Source organism: Narcine bancroftii, chromosome 3 (genome assembly GCF_036971445.1).
Source record: "Narcine bancroftii isolate sNarBan1 chromosome 3, sNarBan1.hap1, whole genome shotgun sequence".
Lineage (NCBI taxonomy): Eukaryota > Metazoa > Chordata > Chondrichthyes > Torpediniformes > Narcinidae > Narcine > Narcine bancroftii.
In genome coordinates this window covers 299450917-299474363 of record NC_091471.1, presented here as the reverse complement: position 1 = coordinate 299474363, position 23447 = coordinate 299450917, and the positions used below count along the sequence as shown (strand labels likewise).

The following is a 23447-nucleotide window of genomic DNA, read 5'->3' as shown; positions in this document are numbered from 1 at the left end:
TTCCACCTTCATTCTTGACATCGGCAATAAGGAGGAAATCTTTACTGTCCTCCTGAAACTGGCATATCTTGACTGTAATGAGCCGGTCTACATCTGCCCCATGATGCAGGGGCAGGCCACCTAAGGCTACAGTCAATGGCCCGATCGCCGGTTCTGGGGGGGGGTTCATGTAGCAGCCCGCAAACAGAAATGCAAACCAGCCCACAAAAAGGCTGACAAACACGGCGACCACACGGACCTGGGGGTGGCAGCGGCCGTCGTCCCCAGTGACCTCCACATGGTGGGAAGATGAGGAACTCTGACAGGAAAGCCAGCCAATCAGAAGTCAGTGCTCCAATGATGTGGGACCCTGACCTCAGCACCCCATAAACAGAGCTGCCAGTGCAATAAAGTGTGTTCGATTTCAACTCCTCACATGACTTCCTTCCACCCTCATCGTCGCACATATGCTACAGTACTTCATATTGCAAATTTGCAATGGGACACCAAAAATAAACCATCCAACAGCCAAAGCTTCCCTGCACAGAAGCAAAGCAAATTAATACCTTTTTTCCCCCCTTCAAATTGCACATATATTGAACAAACCCATGGAAAGGGTGTTATAAACATCATTTCCAATAAAATAACAGTTGGGAAATTGGACCAGCCTCAGCCTGGCTTTGATAGGAGAAATCCTGTTTTAGTAATTTGATTGAGTTTTTCGGGGGGGGGGGGGGGTAACTAAATGTGTTTTTGAAGGTTTTACAATGTTGTCTTCATGGACTTCATTAAGGCATTGACTACTTTTGATGAGGATTTAAAATACAGTAGCTTAACAGGAACTTGACTGGAGTCAAGAGGGAGAAAATCCAAGCTGAAAGTCAATGTTAGAAATACAGTAAGCAAATAAGCAGCAAATTATGTCAGAGCATAGATAAATGTGAAAAGGTCAAATGTGAATGCATTACATCTAAAAGCACATTTTATCACAAAACAGTTATAAGTGGATGGTGGCAAAGTCACTATTGTACATATTTGCCATATGTAAATGTCATGACCTTTCCTGGTTGACCCTGCTCTCACTGGCCAGCTCATGACTCCTCCCCCTTTCTTCCCCATAAAAGCAGTCACGCAACAAGCCTGCACCCAGTTTGAGTCCGGGTCAGTGTGAGCGACCAACATAGGGATACTGTCCATCTCTTGTAAATAAAAGCCTTCAGTCTCGGCAACTTCTGTCTTTGTATAATTGATTGTGCTTCATGGAGATAATCAAATTGACCAAAACTTCAAGTAACGAGTCCAAAAAAGTCAGTCAAAGAGGAAGATGAAGTATGATAGCAGTGTTAAGAGGGTATAACATGGATAGTTGTTGGACAGGATCTTGAAATTCGAGGACAAAGCTAAAAAGCAATAGGGACAGAACATATTGGTTGGTGTTGTTTATAGTTTCCTGGCTAATACAGATGATGCAAGATATAGAATAAAGAAGGTATTAGAGCAGTAACCAATAAAACAATGAAGCAAGGTTTTAAATTACATTATAAACACAAGAAGCTGCAGATGTTGGAATCTGGAGTAAATAAAGAGAAGTTGGAAAGAATCAGCAGGTCAGGCAGAGACCATAAAGAACAATTGTAGTCGCACTAGTGAGTGAAAGAAAAAAAAAGTCGAAAGTGAGTTGAACCAATTGATTTTAATAGAACACTCACATGCATTTAAATCCCTCGGAACCCAATAATGCTTGTGACTTCCGGGACCTTTATGACATCAACCACTAGGCTGTGGGCTTACCCTGCACCCAGAGCTCGCACAGTCGGATTTGCCGCAAACTTGCCTGCGACTCCATGAGAGAATTCACCTGTTGCGTGGGTGAGTTACCACATGAACTCCCCACCCCCGCACTGGTGTTAGGAGGTATGGGGTCCACAGCCAATAACTCTTTAGTCTGTTTGGGTGGCAGACCTCATCAACGTGCGGGTGGTGTTTGCAAAGACATCCTTAGCCTTCTCGAAAGCCACTGATGACCCCGTGTCCCAGGTGATTTCCTTGGCTTTGCAGGACATCAGACTGAATGGGGTTTCACGATTCAGGCTGCTGATGGTAGGAATCTGTGGTAAAAGTTGATCATGACCATGAACTCCTGGAGGCCCTTGACTGTACTGGGCCTGGCAAATGGTGGATGGTTTCAACTATCATGGGCAAGGGAATTGCTCCATGCCGGTCAATGTGGTGGCCTCAGAAATCAATGGCTGACAGCCAGAACTGGCATTTCGTGGGTTTGATGGCCAGGTCATATTCACTCAGGCACCAGCAGAGTTGACATAGGTGTGTCAAATGCTCTTGGTGTGAGCAGCGTTGATCAGGATATCATCTAAGTAGATGAAGACGAAATCCAAGCCACATCCCATGAGTCCATGAGCCACTGGGATGTCTGCTCCACGTTCTTGAGTACAAAAAGCATCTGCAACAACTCAGATAGGCTGAACAGGGTGACAAGGGCAGTTTTGGGAACATCACTGGGGTGGAAGGGAATCTGGCGATACCCACGGACCAGGTTGACCTTGTAGAAGATCTGTGCCCCATGAAAATTGGCTGAAAAATTCTAAACATGGGGCACTGGGTAGTGGTTGGCCATGGTGGCATCATTAAGCTTTCTGTAGTCATCTTATGGCCTCCAGCTGACTTGGAAACCATGTGCAGTGGAGAGGCCCATGGGCTGTCTGAACACTGGATTATCCCCATCTCCTTTTTCCTGAATTCTTCCTTGGTGAGGTGGAGTTTGTCGGGCGGGAGCCTGCATGCCCGAGCGTGTAGCGGTGGTCCTTGAGTGGTAATGTGGTGCTGTACACCATGCTTAGGGGCATCTGTAGAGAACTGCAGCATAATAATGGTCAGGAACTCCACAAGTACTCTGGCCAATTCGTTGCCTGACAAAGTCAGAGTCCAGGTGTGGGGCTGGTAACTTGTCTTCACTGAGCAATAAGGTCCAGAAGGTCTTGGCATTCACTAGGCGCTGACCCTTGAGGTCCACTAGGAGGCAGTGCGCCCAGAGGAAATCTGCTGCTTATAAAGGGTGCTACGCTGCTGCCAGCTTAAACGACTAGGTGAAACGGCTGGAACCAAACTGTAGTGATATGTGCGAATACTGCTGTTGTTGGCAGCCGTGAGTACCAGTACTGACTTCCCAACGAGGGTGTTGAGGCTCGAGGGGGGCAAGATGCTAACTTCTGCCCACGTAACAAGGAACTTTTGCCCAGAGTGTCGGTCCCATAAGTAAAGGAAGCTATCATGGTGGCCAGCCGCCATAGCCATTAGAGACAGCCAGCTCGGCATTTCCCAGAAAAGAACAGGGTGGGCAGCAAAGGTGGGCTCTTGGTGATAAAAACACTTTTGGTGATAAAAACACCCATGATGCAGCAACTTGGTCAGTGGAGACCCCGCCATACTGTTTGGTGTGCCACAGGATATCTGCGCAGGCCACTTCTTTGTGTGGGTTACAAAAATCATCGTCAGCGATGAGAAGATGGATATCTTCTAGCATCTATTTGAGAAAGATTTGTTTGAACATCAAACATGGCTTATGGCCGTCTGCTAGTGCCAGCATCTCGTTCATCAAGGCCAATGGCGCACGGTCACTTAGGCCATTCACATGGATCAACTGTGCTGCACATTCATGGCAGGAGAGGCCAAAAGTACATATCAGGAGTGCCTTGATTGCTTCATACCCATCTACAACGAGTGGCTGGTGTAGGAAGTCGATGATATGGCGTGCTGTTTCCTGGTCGAATGAACTGATCACATAGTAGTACTTTGTGGCATCCGAGACAATTTGCCTGACCTGGAATTGGGCTTCAGCCTGTTAAAACCAGACCTGCGGCTGCAAGGTCCAGAAAGTTGGCAGTTTCAGTGAAACTGCATTCTGCGTGTTTGGGTTGGTCACTGTTGCGAAAGAACCACGCTGAGTTAAAAATGAGTTGAACCAACCAACTTTAATGAACTTTAAATCACTCAGAACCCGATGATGCTTGTAACTCCCACGGCTTTTATGAGATTCAGTTGCTATTCTGTGGGCTTGCCTTGGACCCAAAGCTCTCACAGTCAGATCTGCTGTGGACTTGCCAGTGATTTTGTGAGCCAGTTCACCTGTTGTGTGTGCGAGCTACCACACAATCAATGTTTTGAGATTGGGTCTTTACCAAGATTAAGGTGGGAAAGGGAGATAACGAGCAGAAAAAGGATGGTGATGGGAAATCTGGGGAGAGACCAAGAAAATTGGATACTGGACAAATGAAGGAGGGAGAGGTGGAGTCGGGGAGGCAGGTCAGGGGGGAGACCACTGGGGTCAGGGTGGAGGGGGGTGAGAGAGAGAAGGAAAATGGTTACAGGTAAAGGACAGATGGAAACAGTGGAATCAAATCTTGGTGGGGTTTTAAACAATTCAATTCAATTGCAGTAGTAAGTGCCTAAAGATGCAGAAGGATGGGTAGGGAGGGAAGAGTGGAGTAGGGAGTCAGAGAGAGCAATCCTTGCAAAAAGCAGAAGGGGTCAGTGGACAGGAAAATGTGCCTGGTAGTAAGATCATGTAATGTGCTGAATGTGGGAGACTAATGGGCAAGAAGTGAGGACCAAGGGAACACTATTCTTGTTCTGTCTGAGGGAAGGTAGAGTGAGAGTGGAAATGTGTGAAATGGAGAGATGTGGGAAAGGCTTTATCAATGACAAGCTTGGGAAGAGGATAGAGAAACCACATTTCTTAAAGAACAAATTCAGTTCTTATGTCTGAAATAATTTCACTAGAGGTAAAGTGAATAATTGATAGGAGAGAAGGGATAGAAACAACATGGACTGAAAGATGATAAAACTAATATTTAGATCCTAAAAAGCAAGGGCGAACAGCATAGATAGCTGCGATGCTTCATTACCCAACAAGCTGAACACCTTCTATACCTGCTTTGAGAAGGAGAATTCAACAGTGCCTACGAGAATCCCTTCAAAGGCTGAGGACCCTATGGTATCTGTCTCGGAGACCAATGTCAGAACATCATTCAAGAGGGTGAACTCTTGCAAGGCTTCAGGCCAATGGCATACCTGGGAAGGTACTGATCTATGGCAATCAATTAGCCAGAGTGTTCCAGGCATTTTTAATCTCTTACTGCTGCAGTTGGAGTTTCCAACTTGCTTCAAAAGGGCATCAATCATCCCGATGTCCAAGAAGAGCAGAGTGAGCTGCCTCAATGACCATCGCCCAGAACCAGTCACATCTACTGTGATTAAATGCTTTGAGAGGTTGGTCATGGCCAGATTTAACATGTACTTAAGGACAGGACCCACTTCAATTTGCCAACCATCACAATCGTTCCACAGAAGACACAATATCACTGGCTCTCCACTCAGCTCTGGATCACCAGGAAAACAAATTCATACATATGCTGCTGTTCATTGACAACGGATCAGCTTTCAACAACATTATTCCTTCAGTGCTGATCAACAGGCTCCAAAACCTGGGCTTCTGCACCAACCTCTGCAACTGGATCCTTGACTCCCTTATCAGAAGGCCACTAATTGGAAACAACACTCCTCCCCACTGTTGATCAACACAGGCACAACACAAGGATCTATGCTTAGTCCACTGCTCTACTCATGACTGTATAGCTATTGTAAGGTAAAAACATCATGAGATGGGACCGGAGAAGGAGTCACCCAGTACTAAGGAGTAACAGAATGCAGATGTGACCTTGTCCACTCAAGATAAGCTTTGCACTAACAAGATGATGTGCAGCAGACTAACAGAGAAGGGTAGCAACAGTTTATTCATTGGACAATGTAATGGTATGATAATTTACTAAGTACGTATCCTGAGGTATAAAAAAAACACCACTTGCTGATAACGGCAGAATGCACCTTCTCCAACTAACACTGATAGTTGCAAGTGTTACAATCCGGCAATAAAGAACAAAGACCTTGATTTCGACTCAGTCTGGTGTTTGACTCACTCATTCATGAACAAAGCAGACCTAACACTATGCACAATTCAAAAGTTAGCTACAGATTTGCTGATGACACCATGGTTTTTGGCAATGACAGATGGCAATGAGGTAGCACAAAGGAATGAGGTAGATCAGCTAGTTGAGTGGTGTCACAACAGCAACAAGAACCTTGAGCAAAACCAAGGACACAAGTGTTGACTTCAAGAGGACACAAACCAGTCCTCATTGAGAGATCAGCAGTGAAGAGTCAAGAACTTCACATTGCTGGATGTCAGCATCTCCGAGGATCTGTCCTGGACCCTCCATGTCGATGCAATCATGAAGGTTCGCAAGCAACTATACTTTGTGAGGAGTTGGAGGAGATTCGGTATGTCACTGAAGACTCTCGAAAACTTCTATAGGTGTACTATGGAGAGCATTCTGGCTAGTTGCATCACTGTCTGGTACGAGATGCCAATGCTCAAGATAATAAAAAAAACTCCAGAGGGTTGTTAACTGAGCCTGTAACGTCAAGGGCACAAGTCTTCACTCCATCAAGGACATCTACAAGAGACGGTGTCTTAAGAAAGGAGCCTCTATCGGCAAGGACCCCCACCACCCAAGCCATGCCCTCTTCACTCTACTACCATCAGAAAAAAAGGTACAAGAACCTCAAGTACTCGGCGGCACAAGGACAGTTTCTTCCCCTCTGCCATCAGATTCCTGAATGAACAATGAACACAGGCATTGCCTTACTTTGAATTTTTCTTGTACTATTTTGTAAGTTGGTTTATATAAATGTTTGCACTGCAATGATTCTACAAAACAACACATTTCGCAACGTTAATGACAATTACTTCTGCTTCTGATAAATGGGTTTCTAAAAAAAATTGTTTTGTAATGGTGGTACATTTTCCACCTCTTCCATTATCCAGTGTTCTGGATGCCCCTTTCCATCACATCACAAAAGGGGATGTTTCTGATAATCACACAAGTGTTCAACTCCAGTCACGAATTAACTGAAATAGTGCATGCAATATGACCTGGACAACATTCATTTGTGGGCTGTTAAGTGTCAAGCAAGTTTCATGCCATGAAACTGTAAGATAATCACAACCTCCGTCAAGAATTTCAATTACTTACTCTTGACATTGGAGAAGATTCAGCGAGAATGTTGCCAATCAATATCCTGATAGTCACCACTAAGTAAAAACTCAAATAGCTACCACACAAATACAATGGATACAAGAGCATGCTAGAGCCTGGGTGTCCTGTGATCAATGGGTCATTTCTTGACAATCCAAAGTCAGAAGTGTGATTAAGCACTATACTTGACTGGATGACTGCAGCTCCAAAGAATTCATGAAAAGCTCAACACTACTCATCTACCATCCTAAACCATCACTGGTGCATACTGTAGAATGTACCATCAACTACAGTTACTCTCTGAAGATAATCTGTCAGCACCTCCAAAACCACACATCTGCCATTATGAAGGGTAAAAGATACCAGTTACAGTTGGTTTTAATTCGGATTTGAAAATTTATTGCTATTACTTCATTGGCACTGGGTCTAAATATTGGCACTTTCTCCCCAATAGCATGCGAGAATACCTCACCAGAATCTCTGTGGCAGTTCAAAGTGGTGTCTAAATACTGATAATTGTCCCTGAAAAAGTGAAGGCAATAAATCCTGACCTTACTATTGATACCGAAAACACAGAAAAATGAATAGATAAATGTGTATAACACAAGGCTTCTAACTCACCAGAATATTAATAAAATCAGGAAATAGCACAGAGCCAACCAATAATTTTCCCAAAAAATGGAAACTCGAAGTATTATGATGTGAAAAGTGGGTGGTGGTATCTGATGGTGCAAAATTTAATGGGAGGAAGGTTACAAGCATAAATTCAGCATGTGGCTGGTATCTTATCAGTTGTTTGGATCTCATTGACCTGAAAACATTCCAGTTCAAGGCTATTTCCCATTTGGCAAGACTGTCAAAACTCTGAATATTCCAGACCACGTTCCCCAAAGTCAGAGAACCCTTCTACAATTGCTGCTGGCTGCTTACATCCCCATTTGTACTTTGTACTTTCTTCCAAATTCCAAAAACAGTTCAGTGCTCAAACTCCCCTCAACGTTATTCCTAGAACTCTGATCTAACAGCCATCCAAATCCTTTTCAGCCCTTAGTCCATTCTCCCAATATTCCCAGAATCTAATTTCCATTGATCCCAGAACTGGCACCGACAATTCAAGAACCCTGCTGATCAATTGTCAAAATCTCCCTTTCAGTGTTTTCAGATCCTGAGACACTGCTCCAACTCCACCCTAATATTTCATGACCAAAAGTCCAAAACTCCTAGATTTGACCCGATTTATGAGACATTGTTCCGGGTTTTATAAGTGTACTCAACACTCAAGAAAACTAATCAATATTTGCTAGTACAAAAACGAACACAATTCAATCTTCAATACAATTTCAACACAGAAAGAACACGCATTAAAAAAACAAATTAGACTGGTCTCAGACTTTAACTTAAATTTCTGAGAATGAATATTAGATTTAAAAAATGTTGCTGCAGTTGGCAGCAATAAGCAACTGGGAAAATACAGACAAATTAGTAACATTTGCACACATGTAATGCATTTATTTTTTGTACAAAGCCAATGAAGTCAGAATATATAAAAAAAACACATGATTGGTGGCCAATAAAAGGCGTAAAAAAGCTAAACCTGTTCTTTCACTCTTTCCATTGGTTTATATCACTATTAATTAGCTATCTTTGTTTATTCTAATAGGTATGGAATCTCTTTTGATCTTTTTTAAAAACACAGGATTAAATGGAGATGAATTTTGTGCTTAAGATGAATATTTCTATGCTGGAGTGGAACAATGTTTTTAAATTATTTGTATTTAGTGTGAGGATTATGAAAATTTAACACACTTCACATAATTAACATCACCCTCATAAATAACCCACATTGAACTAGGATAACAAATTAATTTTATACACTGGTTCATTTGGAAAAATCCGAGCAAGTGCATTTACTAATTCGATACACGATACTGGTGCTTTTCACCACTGATTCTTAATTTCACTCAAAAGTTTTTAAATAGCAGTGAGAAGACTTTCTGGTACCTTCATTTAGTGTTGCTTTTCACACTAATGTGGAAGTGGCAAGTCTCCTGGAAATAATTCTCACCTGGCATGTGGGATAACTGAATGGCATGCAGATCTTGCTGCTTACATGTACCACTAAACATCGCTTGATAGTAGGCATCCCTGTTTTATGTAAAGTGAAGATAGATTGGCTGAAGTTCCTGTCCTGAGGAACTCTTGTAGCAAAGTCCTGAAACCAAGATGGCTGGCCTGTGACAATCACAGCCATCTTGTGTTATTCTGGGTATGTCTTCAGCCAATTAGATTTTTTTGAACAAAAGGATGAGCATTGTGTTTCACAAAAATGCCATTTCCCACAATCATTCAGTTGTCGCGCTGAAGATTGGTGGTTTAGAACAAACTACCTTGCTTGTAATGATAGAGCTACAATGTTAACATCCACTGACAATCCAGGAAAATTGTCAGAAAATAATGAGCAGAATAGATAAGGAAAATGTCACTGACACCACAGCACCCGAATAGGCCTGGGATTGTCTGATCTTGGAAGCTAAGCAGGTACAGGACTTGGAGGGGAGACCTACTAGAAACACCTCTGCAGGGTCGATGTTGCAGAAAAATTAAGTCCTCACAACTCAGGCCTGCCAGTCTCTCTATCATTCTCGTGAATCTTTTCTACACCTTTTCCAGCTTAATTACACAATTCGTATGACTGGCTCCAGAGTGGAGACCCTGGAATTGTCCTTGAGCTGGCCTGATGGTTAGCACTACTCTCTAAAACAGCCATCTCTCCAACAGTTTTCATTCATCTGATAAGACATTATCTTTCAAGTCAAGCCTTCTTTGACAAATGCAGCTTGAAGAGAATAGTGAAAAGCTAGTTCCCACAGTGATCAACAAGATGAGGCACAATATCCTGAACGTGCAAGGTTCTTTTTTCGAACAAGGGTAAAAATGACGTAATAGGCATTTAAGAGTTAGGAAAAACCACGCTGAATGTTTTATCCCCCCGAGATTTGTAATGAAGTGGGATTTTCTCTGGAAAGAGGACTTACCTGGTGAGAAGTACGGCGTTATCATGGTGGGCAATTCCATTGTCCGGGATGGCATTTCCATTACCATTGCGGGAAAGAATAGATTTCTGCCATTTACAAAAACTATCAAGGGATTTACCAGCATGATGATTTATTTCCAAGTTTGGCTAAAATATAAATAATGGCAATATTAATAAACACTAAAGTCTCAAACAGTAAATACAACTTGTGTATCAATAATTCTATTTTTACGAAAACTGATGAACAAATAGAATTTGAACACTAAATAATCAAAACCATGATGTGTATTTTCTAAAATGTTACTGATTCTGGCAATGTACAATGAAATAATATTATCAAATAGAGACTGAAAGACCAACTTTTTTTAAAAAAAATCCCTGAGGAATTATAAGAATAAATCAAACCTGTTTTAAGTCTGCTTGTTCTATCTAACATTGCAAAACACTTCAAGTCTCCAGCGGTTACGTTGAACAAGTTTAGGTTGTAAGCTACAACAAGACTGCATCTGAAATTAGTCCAGGAGCAGAATTTCATCACTGAAATGAAGTCTGTACTCTTTTTAAGCCAGCACAGGGATAATTCCAACCAGCTCCACATCCACAAAAAACTCTGCTTAACTGATTTAGCAATGCCCCGAAATAAGGGATGAGCTTTTGAATTAACCCATTTACCACTGTGGCTAATTCACCACTAGATATTGGGCATGAGGATGTCAAGAGTGAACTCCAGTCTCAATACTTCGATTCACCTTGCTAAAAAGGAAACCATAGAGTTATTTTTTTAATTACGTTCAAAGCTGTAGTACTTCATCTGTAGAATTTATATTGTTTACTGTCAAAGAATGCTTCTGAAAAAAACACCAAAAAAAACAATCTGTAAATAATGGTCTTGATGGCGAAAACAACTCTATGGAATTGTCTTCAGGCTTAAAATAATATCCACTCTCCAAATAAGGGAAGATTTGAATTACTTGGTTGCTTCCTAACTAATAATTGTTGTTTCAAGCCGCACAATAGACTGCAGATGTTGGAATCTGGAATAAAAACAATTATTAGAGGAACCAAGTTGTGCAGCGTCTGTAGAAAATAATTGTCATTGTTTCGGGTTGAAACCCTTCATCGAGATGAGAGGGGTTAAAGCCAGTGTAATGAGGACAGGGTGGGAGGGCTTGGACAGGATTGGTGAACCCGAGAGGGGTGAAGTATGATGGGCAGAAGGAGAGGCAATGTTCATTGGCATGTGCCAAAGGGAGAAATACTGTAGGTGAGAAAAAGGGGAGACGAAAAAGTGAAGCAACTCATACAGGGTGGAGTTGGAGACAGTTGGAGGAGGTCAGTAAATGGAGACAAAGCTAACAGTACAGGAATCTGATAAGTAGAGAAGGTGACAATGGTGATATGATGGGAGCTTTTCGGGAGAAGTGAAGGACAGATGGGAACCAGATATCAGATGGAAAGGAATGATAGGAAATGGGGTGAGAAGAAATATCCTGTTGGTGGAATGCGCAAGTGGATAGTAACAATGGGAGGGGAAAGGGTTGAGTGGGCGAAGCCTGGCTGTGGAAGGGAACAAAAAAAAATTGGGACAGGAAGTGGGGTAGAAAGGAAATAGCTCAGAGAAGAGAGAGGAGAGAAAATGGACAATTCAATGTTGATACAGTTAAACTATAGGCTGCCCACGCAGAATAGGTGATGTAGTTCCTCTGTTTGCTTTTGGGCTCACTCTGGCAGTGGAGACAGACAGGCCAGAGTGGGAACAGGAAGGGGAGTAGAAATAGAATGCAATCATGAACTCGGGATGGCCACTGTGGATAGAGAGCAGATATGGGTAAGAGGACCTCATATTCCACTTAGTCTCTACAGACCAAGGATAGGATTTCAGGTAACAAATCCCTTCTCCCAAGTTCATCCTCCTTTTCCCCATCTCACCCCTGGCCTATTCTCATTCCCCCCCCCCCCATCCTGTTCCACCAATTTCACCAACTAGATTCCCTCCTTTGCTGCCTTCAGTTTCATCCTCTCCCCTAACAGCTTTGATTATATCATCACTGTCGCCTTCTCAACTGATGAAATTCCAGTGCTAGTAGCCTTATCATACCCCCATCCCACTTCCAGCAGTCTCCAACTCCAGTCTGTGTGACTCATCTTCCTTTTTGCCTCTTTGGCACCTGTCAATCAACCATCCTCTGCCTCCCTATCTGTCCATTATCCTTCCTTGCCTCCAATCCCCTAATGACCCCTGTCCAACCGCTCACACTTCATCCTCATTATATTTGCTATCTCTTCTGCATTCTTAGACTTGATCAGGCTTCTGATCTGAAACATTGACAATTCTTTTCCTCCAATGGTTTTCTGCTCTCAATTCATAAAAAGTTCACTCTACCAAGACAAATAAATCCGATCCAGCGATGAATGTAATATTTGTTGGGTTCACTAACATTTACTTCTAAAACTAAGGTGTTAATAAAAGCTTCAAGAGTAAGAGGGAGAAACATAATGGAATCTAAAGCATGAAATCTAGATCATGGTGCTTAGCCATATAACCATATAACCACTTACAGCACAGAACAGGCCAGTTCGGCCCTACTAGTCCATGCCGTTGCAAATCCCCACACTCCTAGTCCTACTGACCAGCACCCGGGCCATAACCCTCTAGTCCTCTCCTATCCATGTAACAATCCAGTCTTTCCTTAAATGTAACCAATGATCCCGCCTTGACCACGTCTGCCGGAAGCTCATTCCACATCCCCACCACCCTCTGCGTAAAGAAATTTCCCCTCATGTTCCCCTTATAATTTTCCCCCTTCAATCTTAAACCATGTCCTCTAGTTTAAATCTCCCCCTTTCTTAATTGAAAAAGCCTATCCACATTTACTCTGTTTGTCCCTTTTAAAATCTTAAACACCTCTATCAAGTCCCCTCTCAATCTTCTACGCTCCAGAGAAAAAAGCCCCAGTCTGCACAACCTTTCCCTGGAACTCAGACCCTGATATCCTGTCAGCATTCTCGTGAACCTTCTCTGCACTCTCTCTATTTTGTTTATATCTTTCCTATAATTTGGTGACCAGGCAAAGTCACCCTTGCAATAACAAAGAGACATGTTTTAAGGAATAGGAAAATTGGCAGTTAGTAAATAGCATGCAGAATAGGTTGGAGAAGACTAGGAAGACAGGAATTGGCAAGATCACAGAAGATAAAAAGTCAGAATATTGTTTTGGTTATAATTGTCAAAACATTCCTGGTTAGGGAAAGCTCCATTTTGCCAGAAAATAGTGAATGTAACCTCCTATTGAAAAAGGAATACAAAAATCAGGAAAGTGCAAACAAGTTGACATTATATCGGTAAAAGGGAAAAGGTTTAAAGTTATCATCAAAGTTACAGAAGGTCCCTGAGAGCAATTCCAAGGAATAAAAGTTGTGAAAAGGAAATCATATTTGACCAATTTATTGAAGTTCATGTGGGACTAGTATATACACTAACTACTGGTATATATAGATTTTCAGAAGGCATTTGACAAAGTGCCTCAAAAATTAGGGCAGGTTAACTGTAAATAGAGTTGACAAAAATGGGTCTTTTTCTGGTAATATGCAGTGCACTGATATAATTGATGCAGAGACCTCCACTTTACAATTTATTTAAATAGATCATGTTTCACAATACTAGACAGTCCCAAAGCTCATCTTCCAGCATTTTGTAGGACTTGATGCCTTCACACTTCTTTATCCATTCTCTGTCCCTGCTTACCGTTCCCCATTATATGGCACTTTCCCACGCTATTGTAGGGAAATGCAAAATGTTGTTTTAGGTCTTCCAATCCTGACATCCAAGAACCAAAACAAACTTTCCAGGTGAAGCACTTCTTACAATCAAATGTACTACAGTCTGTGTTCACAAGGTGTTCTCTGGATTGGAGAAACCAAACATATTATATGATCACTTTGCAGAACACATGTGCTCAGTCTGAAGGAATGACTGAGCTTCTGATCATCATCCACTTTAATTCACAATCCCACTCCAAAACTGATCACTTGGTCTTTGGCCTCCTGCATCGTTACAAAGAGACCCAATGAAAGCCTAAGGAACAGCATATAATCTCCTAACTGACCACATTGCAACCAGCACATCTTACTACTGAATTCTCGAACGGTAGATTCTTGCCCTCCATCCCTTTCTCTTTTCCACTCTGTTATAGTCCTGTCTGCTCGGAGTGCCCCCCATAATTCCAGAACCGTAATAGCCTCAAACTTATCTTACATATCACGTCTTCCAGACAAATACATTTCTCACTTTCTGAAACCCATGTCGTCCTTCATCTGAAATGTTCTTTCTCTTCCTGCGGAGGCAGCCTGACAATAAATTTTTTCCGGCATTTTCCATTTATATTATCTCTGCTCAGGTTATCTTGCTCATATAATTCTGGCCGACTGGACAGATCAACCACCTCACCATTAATAATACATTGCACAGATCAAGCAGGTAACTATCATTAAATCATTTTGACTGAATCGATCATTCAGTTTTCCTTTATTTTAAGCATCCCTCCCACTCTCTCTTTAAATGAAAACTAATGCATCTTTTTTTTTTTTAAAAACACAGAATGTGCTTATAGAATGGATTGCTGAAGGAAGTGTTTGAGGCAAATACTATTGCAAGATTTAAGAAGAATTTGTTCAGAAACATGGAGAGGATGGATTTAAGATGGATATGGGCCAACATAAACAGGTGGGTCTAGTGTGGGTGGGACATTATGATCAGCATCAGAAGTTGGGCCACTGTTCGACTCTGTAACACTTTCCCAGTTCTGGTGATGGGTCGTGGACCAAAAATATTGTCTACTTTTGTTTTCACAGATACTACCTGCCCTACTGTTTTCCTGGCTTTGTTTTAGGTAGCATTGCCAAATTAGCAATCACATTGATATACAGAGGTTAGAAAAAGCTAAGTGAATGGGGAAAAATCTAATAAATGGAAATAAAATTGTTCAGCAAAAAGAAACTAAAACAATATACAAAAACAAATGCATAGAATCTCAAGGATATGTCCTACTGCACGATTTATGAAAGGCTATTTTGCAGCTAAAGCAATAATCAGGAAAGCTCACAGAATATTTATTGCCAGAAGAAATAAATATGCAAGTAATGAGCCATTGAAAGGACCAAATCTGACTACTGTACAGGTAGTCCTCAACTTGCGATGAAGTTATGTTCCAGCATTCTCATCATAAGTTGAAAAAATCTTAAGTTGTAAAGACCGATCATAGCCATTTACATAAAGTACACAGCTGAAAGCACCCTGGGTTGAGTCAGCATGCGGTATGATACTCTCTCGCAATGCTGCCATGACCCAGCTTCGAAAAATTACAAGTCGAACCATCATAAATTAGAGACCACCTGTATATTGTATTGGTCTCCTAGTAAGGAAAGATAAATATTTTGAAAGAAAAAAGTTTTTTGTGGTTAATGTTTATACACCGAATGTAGACTCCCCTGAATTTTTCAAAAATGTATTTGCATCAAGTATATGTTGATTATGGACAGACTACAATTGTTGTTTAAACCCTTCGATGGACAGGTCTGCGTCCAATCAGGTACTTCCAAACAAATCTAATTTTTGTTTTAAAGTCAATTCTGGAATTTTAGAAGTTTGGAGGTTTATACACCCCAATGATAAAGAGTTCTCATTCTTTTCTCATGTTTATCACAAATATTCTAGAATACTTGTAATACCATAAGACTTGGACCATGCTCCAATTCTGGCCTGATCCCAGGACTTGTACTGAGAGAGGGACTTGACAACTGCCTTTATTAGTGGGTTCCAGGGAGTGACTACCGAGGGAAGGTGGTTCGGCCATACATATGAACCGAACATTTACACAGTGCCAGTGACCAATTAACAGTACAAAGTGGTGCATCTCCACAATCATAAACCATCAGGATCTTTTCTACTTGATCTAAGCCCCCTGTTATTCTTCCAAACTCCAGCCTGTCTAACCATCCTTATGAAGACAGCCTGCCCTTTCTATTTCAATCTTTTTATTGTTTTAGATTAGTAAACATAAGAATGATACAAAAAGATTGGGATTGCATTAGCAACAGTTATTTATTAACACTCAGTAGTTCCACCTGTTAATGATTGGAAGCAATAATTGCTGATTCTGATCATGCTCCACCGAAACTTTCTACCCTGCTCCAGGATTTAAACTTTGTTAAATTCATTAAAAAACAGATTGCCTCGTTTTTCTCACAACTAATTCCATAGAAGAAATTTACAGTGGGACTCTATTGGATACCTTTAAAGTTTATATCCGTGGGCAAATTATTTTATATTCTGGCGGATTGAAAAAATGAACTATTAACGAAATATTAAAGAAATTGATTTTAAAAATTTATTGCTCCTAATTTGGAGCTTTTCAAAGAGAATGTTGAACTTCAAATGCAACACAATTGGTTGCTAACATACATAATTAAAAGTCAATTACGTAAAACTAAGAGTCAAATTTTACGTAGATGCTGATAAATCTGGTAAACTTCTGGCTAACCAATTGAAAGTTGTTTCGGGTAAACGTTAGATTATTAAGCTTCATAAACAAGATGGTAGCTTGACGATTGATCACGACAAAATTAATAAATCTTTTCAAGAATTTTACGTCTCTTCACACCCATCAGAATTTCCTGATAATTCCACTATAGTGCATTAATTTTTAAGGAAATTTAATATTCTGAAATTACCATTTAATGAATGCACAGCATGAGATGCACCCATCAGGAAGAAGAAATAAAGAAAGCAATCTTTTCAATGAATTTGGGAAAAGCACTAGGTACAGATGGGTATACGGTAGATTTTTTCCAAATCTTTTTCAATCTACTTTCTTCTTGGTTACGTAAAACCTTTAAGGATGCCCTATTGGTAGGTAAATTACCACAATCTTTTTATGAACCATCGATCTCTTTAATCCCTAAAAAACAAAGACCAGACCCCACTGAATGTTTTTAATTAAAGTCCCATTTCTTTATTGAATATGAACTCAATTTTTTTTCTAAAATATTGTTTACTAGATTAGAAGTGATTTTTGGAAATGCATTTTTCAAAGATCAGACAGAATTTCTCAAGAATCATTATTTGCATTTCAATATTAGGAGGTTAATGAATATTGTATATTCTCCTTCACCTGAAACTCCAGAATGTGTTCTCTCACTTAATTCTGAGAAGGAATTCAACAGAATTGAATGGGAATATTTATTTAATTTTAGTCCAAAATTAATTTCTTGCATAAAACTGATGTACCACTCACCTTTGGCTTCTGTGTTTAGCAATAATCAGAGATCCCCCTTTTTTAGGCTCTTTCAAGGTACGAGACAAGATTGTCCTTTGAGTCCTTTATTATTTGACATTGCTCTGGAGCCCCTGGCAATCACTTTTGGTGATTCACCAAATATATTTGGCATTATTCGTGGAGATGGGATACATAAGGTATCACTAAATGTAGATGATTTATTATTATATACTTCTAACCCTGAGAAATCTATCTCTGCAGAACTGTTATTACTTGCTCAATTTAGTAATTTTTATGGTTAGAAATTGAACCTTAATAAAAGCGAACCTTTTCCATTAAATATGCATGCTCCAATCTATGAACAGTCACCATTTAAATTGATTACTAATCATTTTACTTATTTGGGTGCCAGTATCACCAAGAAGCACAAAGATTTAAAGTTAACTTTTTACCCTTAATTGACCTTGCTAAGCAATTGTTTACTAAATGGTCTCCTTTATCATTGATTGGTCGGATTTACGCAGTTAAAATGATTATTTTACCTAAATTCTTGTACCTATTTCAGGTGGTTCCAACCTTCATCCCCAAGTCTTTTTTTTTAAATTTTAGATTCTACTATTGGGAAATTAATATTCGGACACAAGATTTGGATGAAATTCAATGCCCACGGTGGGTGAGTCTTCAGCGCAGGTTTGTGCAGGGGTTCTCGTTAGCCTCTCTTTTAGGGGGCTTCGTTCCCCTTTGCACTCACTAAATTGAATAAACAAATGACAAATCCAATAATTAAACATTCAATACAAATGTTGTTTCAATTTCATATATTTTTTGGATTGTATAAATTTATCTTGTCAAGTCCTATTCTATCTAATTTTTCCTTCTAACCATCTCGAATAGATCATGCTTTTCTTTCATGGAATACGAAGGGAATAGTATGTTTTCGCAATTTATTTATGGGCAACCATCTCATGTCTTTTGAGCGGTTGTCTAATAAATATTATTTTCCTAGCTCACATTTTTTCAGATAGTTACAGATTAGCAACTTTTTAAAATGTTACTTTATCTACTTTTCAGATGCCACATCAGACTGAAGTTACCAATAAGATTTCAGAAGCGTTTAATAGCAACAATTTATGATTTGATCCTGAAAATTCATCCAATGATTTCTGAAAAAATGAAGAATGAATGGGAAAGAGAACTTCAGATACCTTTGCCTATAGAGTCATTGGAGAAAATTCTCAAATTATTTAACATTTTTTCAATGCGTGCTTGACACTCTTTGATACAGTTTAAGGAAGCTCATAGGCCCATATGTCCAAGGACAAGCTAGTTCATTTTTACTCCCATGACAGATTTAATTCTGCAGTGGCTTCCCTGACATGTTTTTGTCCTGCGCTTGCCTGAAAAAATATTGGAAAGATATTTTTGATATTATTTCAGCAGTTTTTCTCATTGATCTACAACCTCATCTTATTACTTCACTTTTTTGACTACCATTTTGGACTCTGGCCACTTATCTACTTCAGCGTCGTATAATTGCGCTTGTTACTTTAATAGCCAGGAGATTCATTCTTACTCAAATGGAAAAACCCTAAACCACCTACTTTATTTCAATGATTTTCCCAACTATAATCTGTTTAAATTTAGAAAAAAAATTTAGAAGTGGTACTGTTGATCCTTTGGTTAAATTTTGACAAAACATGGAGGCTATTTATTCAACATTTTCATATATTGCAAATTGATCCTTTTGTTGAACTGTTGAAACATGGTAAGACCAGCTTTTGTTTTGTTTCTTAATTTTGTAGTAAAATTTGACTCCTTTTATTGTTTGGCCTTTAAGAGATTGGGAGGCTTAGTTTACACATGTTGCTCGATATCTGGGTTTGTATGTGTTAACTGTTGCAATCCCAATCTTTTTGTATCATTCTTATGTTTACTAATCTAAATCAATCAAAAGATTGAAATAGAAAGGGCAGGCTGTCTTCATAAGAATGGTTAGACAGGCTGGAGTTTGAAGAACAAGAGGGGACTTAGATCAAGCAGAAAAGATCCTGATGGTTTATGATTGTGGAGATGCACCACTTTATACTGTTACTTTGTTACTGGTACTGTGTAGATGTTTGGTTCATATGTATGGCTGAACCACCTTCCCTCGGTAACCTCTCCCTGGAATTCCCTAATAAAGGCAGTTAAGTCAAGTCCCTCTCTTAGTACAAGTCCTGGGATCGGGCCAGAACTAGAGCATGGTCCAAGTCTTATGGCATTAAAAGACCATCATCCAGCAACTCCAGCCTTTTGGCATTTATGGTAGTGTATCAATGATAAGGTGGAAGTGGAGAGGACGTAACCTTTTGGGGGAAAATCTGGATAGAGGGATTCACTGTTTAACAGTCAAGGGCCATCCATTTAAGATAGTTGATTTTTTCCCCCTTGGTTGGCTTACTAAACTTGGGACCTTCTTCCTCAAAAGATAGTGGAAATTGAATCTTTGTATATTTTGGTAAGCGCAAGTTAAAAAGGTTACCAGGAGTAATGGGGAAATTTCAATCAGCCATGATCTTAATGAATAACTGAAGGGATTGATTGGCCTAATTTGTGTGTTCTTACAAGGCAAAGGGAATTCAGTTAATGAAGTCACTGGTGATCCATGAGCAAGATTTTGTGAGGATACAGTTGTATATAAACAGAGAATTTTATGGGCTAATTTTCTGGACTGTGACTACCGTAAGAACATTAGAATAGTTTTACAAAAGAAGCAGAAGGCACCAATGTGATTCTTACCTGGTCATCAGTAAGTAAGATGAGGCGAGTTACTACCATATTCACAATGTTTCCTATACTCGAGTCTTGCAAAAGTTTGGCAACCTGACCTCCAAAAAACAAAGAAAAATCACAGATTGTCTTAAAAACTAAATTGGTATAACAAGGTTATCATTGATATGAGCACAGATTAATTTTAAATGCTTATTTAGAATAATGTACGCAATAGGATGGTCAAACTAAAATTGATAGTCCATGCATTATACAAAAGAGAACAGGCTGAAGGTTGAAAATGAAAAGCCTGCAGATGCTGGAATTCTGAAACAGAAACTGCTAAAAACAAACTGCTAAAAATAACCATAACAGAAAAAGAAAAGCTGAGCCAAAGCGATGACAGACAAAAATAGCCTATTCTGATACAGGTGGAAAGAAAGAGCAAGTTATCTAAAGTTAAAGAATTCAGTTTTGAACCTGGAATATTTCTGATGTGACCAAGCAGAAGAGGAAGTAGTGCTCCTTAAGCTTGTGTGGAGCCTCATTGTAACAGTACAAGAGGCCACCTGCAGGAAGGTTAGCATGAGAGCACAATCGTGAATTAAAAGTGGAAACCAACTGGAAGTTCAGGGCCAGTCAGAGTGACTCTGAGCTTGTCATTTAACTCACTGTCTCACCTCTACTCTGGACCTCCTGTTTGTGGTTTCTGCTCAATCAAAGGCAGCCTGACTGAAGCTCAAGCAAAAACCTTCCCCTTCTGTTTAAGCATTTTGCAGCCTTCCCTGCGAAATGCTAAATTCTCCAACGTTTGGTCGCTTGTTCTTCGTTTCTGTATTAGATCCAGCTATTTCTGCCTGTCATCCTTTTGGCTCTTTTTTTTTCCATTAGCAATACATTACACAGATAAATAAACAAAATTTAATTCTAATTGCTACTTCAACAACTATATTTGGTCTCACAGCATTGGAGTTCTTTTTATTCTACCATTCCTCCCCTATTCCTCTGTAACTGAAAACTAACATTTTTTTTGCTCTCCCAGTCTGATGAAGGGTCTAGCCTGAAATATTAATAGTTTCTCTCTACTCAGGTGATGGCTTACCTGCTGAATGTAGTTTTTTTAAAGCATTTTCTGGGTTTTTTTTAAAAAAAACACACAATGAAGATTACTTACCAAGCTCTTTGATCCCAATCACCAATTGTCTTATTACACCTTTCCTATCTAAATTTTACTTATAGCGGCCAAAAAGAAAAACGTACAATTTTGATTATAGTCTATTTCAACCAAAGAGGCATTATTACAAAGAGTAGAGTTTTTCAAACTCCCTGGCCAAATAATTTCATATAAATAATTGTATACTGTAGATAGTTTGCTAAATGAAAGGCAAATTGCCATATACATGTTGAAAGTCACTAGCTACAACATAAAATTAGACAAACATAATCAACATCATTTTAATCTTTACATTTCCTTAACAACTTAATATAATGCACAATATGCAACAAAAATAAACTAAATTAGAACTTGTGTACTAGTGCATATATGTAACACACATTTCATTATAGTACATATCACTGATGCTTTATCAATTGTACGAGATATAAACGTATTAGAAAGAAATGTGCGCTAGAAGAAATGTAAAGAGTGAAAGGCCTTAGTCAGAAACAGACATGACTGAATATTTATTCACTCCAAAATATGAAAAGGTATTGATAAGGTTGAGGAGATGAAGGAAATAACCACAATAAACTGCACAAGTCTCAAATGATATTAGAGAAAATTAAAATGTTTTACACAAAATAGTGAATACATGAAAGAAGTTTACACAAAGGAAACTGACTTTAACATCAATTGTCACCCTTAAAAAGTAGCTGGTTCAATATTGAGAAAGGAAGACTTACATTTCACGACCTCAGGACATCCCAAAGCACTTTACAGCGAATGAAGTGTTGTCATTGTTGTAAACGCAGCAGCCAAATTGGGCACAGCAAGCTCCCAAAGAGTAATGTGATAATAGCCAGAAAATCTGCTTTTGTAATGTTGATTGAGTTATAAATATTGGTCAGGACACCGGGGATATCTCCCCTGCTCTTCTTCGAAATAGTGCCATGGGGTCTTTTACGTCCACCTGAGAGAGCAGATGGGGCCTCAGTTTAACGTCTCATCTGAAAGACGGCGTTTCTGACTGCATTGGATTGATTGTCAGCCTAGGCTTTTGTACTCATGTCTCTGGAATGGGTCGCAAACCCACAGCCATCTGGCTTGGAGGCAAGAGTGGTACCAGTTATTCCAAAGCAAGTTTGAATTGGTAATATTCAACACTACTTGCTATTACTTTTCAAATGCAAGGGGGAAAACCGTTGATGCCCTGAGGAACTGTGTAAGAGAGTGGAGCAATAGTACATGAACTCTAATCATATCAACCTCATTATAGACTGTTTTTTTCTTAAAACTTAAGCCAGCCTTCAAGAAAAAACCTATAAAAATAGGGAAAAGCTGGAAGATCATCTATCTTGTAAAAAAAATAAATGTAGCAAATGTAAGTTAACTTTTTAATGCTGTTTACCACTGGCCTCTCTAGACCTATCATGTATCTGGAAATAATTGTGCACATCTATTTAAATAAATGCTGGAGATGATGTTCTCAGCATTGCATGATTTATTGCAATGTTCTGAAAATGTATAGGTATATGCTAGTTGAAGAAACAATAACTCAAACACTAAGATGCAGTACCGTAATAAAGCATGGGTTTTGAGCACCAAAAGACAGAGAAGCGATTAGCAAAATTAGGTTATCGTGAAGTTTCTGCTAGAAATGATGTAGCTGTCCCCAGCTCATTGGTTATAGAAATAACCACTGCCAATGTTATCCAGCTTTGAAACATTCAGACATTTCCTTTGTGCAGTGTCATTATGGAAAGTATGAAGGAAAGCCTCAGTATGGAGTCCAGGTCTAAGGATGGTGGGAGTTGGGGTTGTTGGGGGAGGGGGGGTCTGGGTAGGGGAGAGAATATGGATAGGAGAGGTGGGAGGGTGTACTGAGCACGCCCACTTATGGGGACAGCTGAGAACAAAAACCAATTTCCTTGGTTACATAAACCAGAAATAAGATTCAGGGAATTACCATTCTATTTGCATCTGATACTGAAATCACATCAATAATACACAAACCAATTTTCCAAGGAGGCCAACTTGCACCAGAAAATCCATGCAATTATGTAGCACTCCATAAATAATTTATTTTCATAAATATAATGCTGAAAAAATTACTTTCTATTCAACTACTAGTTTCAGACAAA

General features: G+C 39.7%; 1 protein-coding gene and 1 long non-coding RNA gene across 4 annotated transcripts in view; one reads left to right on the top strand and one right to left on the bottom strand.

The window, feature by feature from the left end:
- Positions 1-23447, bottom strand: part of LOC138758974 (A disintegrin and metalloproteinase with thrombospondin motifs 6-like) — a 197027-nt gene that overhangs the window by 101489 nt on the left and 72091 nt on the right. For both annotated transcript variants that reach the window (XM_069928667.1, XM_069928668.1), the window contains exons 6-7: positions 20178-20261; positions 10127-10272 (exon numbers count right to left, since the gene is read on the bottom strand). In XM_069928667.1, the coding sequence (XP_069784768.1) occupies positions 10127-10272; positions 20178-20261 (230 nt within the window). The remainder of the gene's footprint in view (positions 1-10126; positions 10273-20177; positions 20262-23447) is intronic.
- Positions 1759-19681, top strand: LOC138758975 (uncharacterized). 2 transcript variants are annotated; one of them, XR_011354554.1, is made up of 4 exons: positions 1759-1848; positions 14723-14848; positions 18009-18089; positions 18471-19681. It is a non-coding gene; the product is annotated as an uncharacterized lncRNA (long non-coding RNA). The 2 variants fall into 2 exon arrangements; XR_011354555.1 differs by lacking the exon at positions 18009-18089.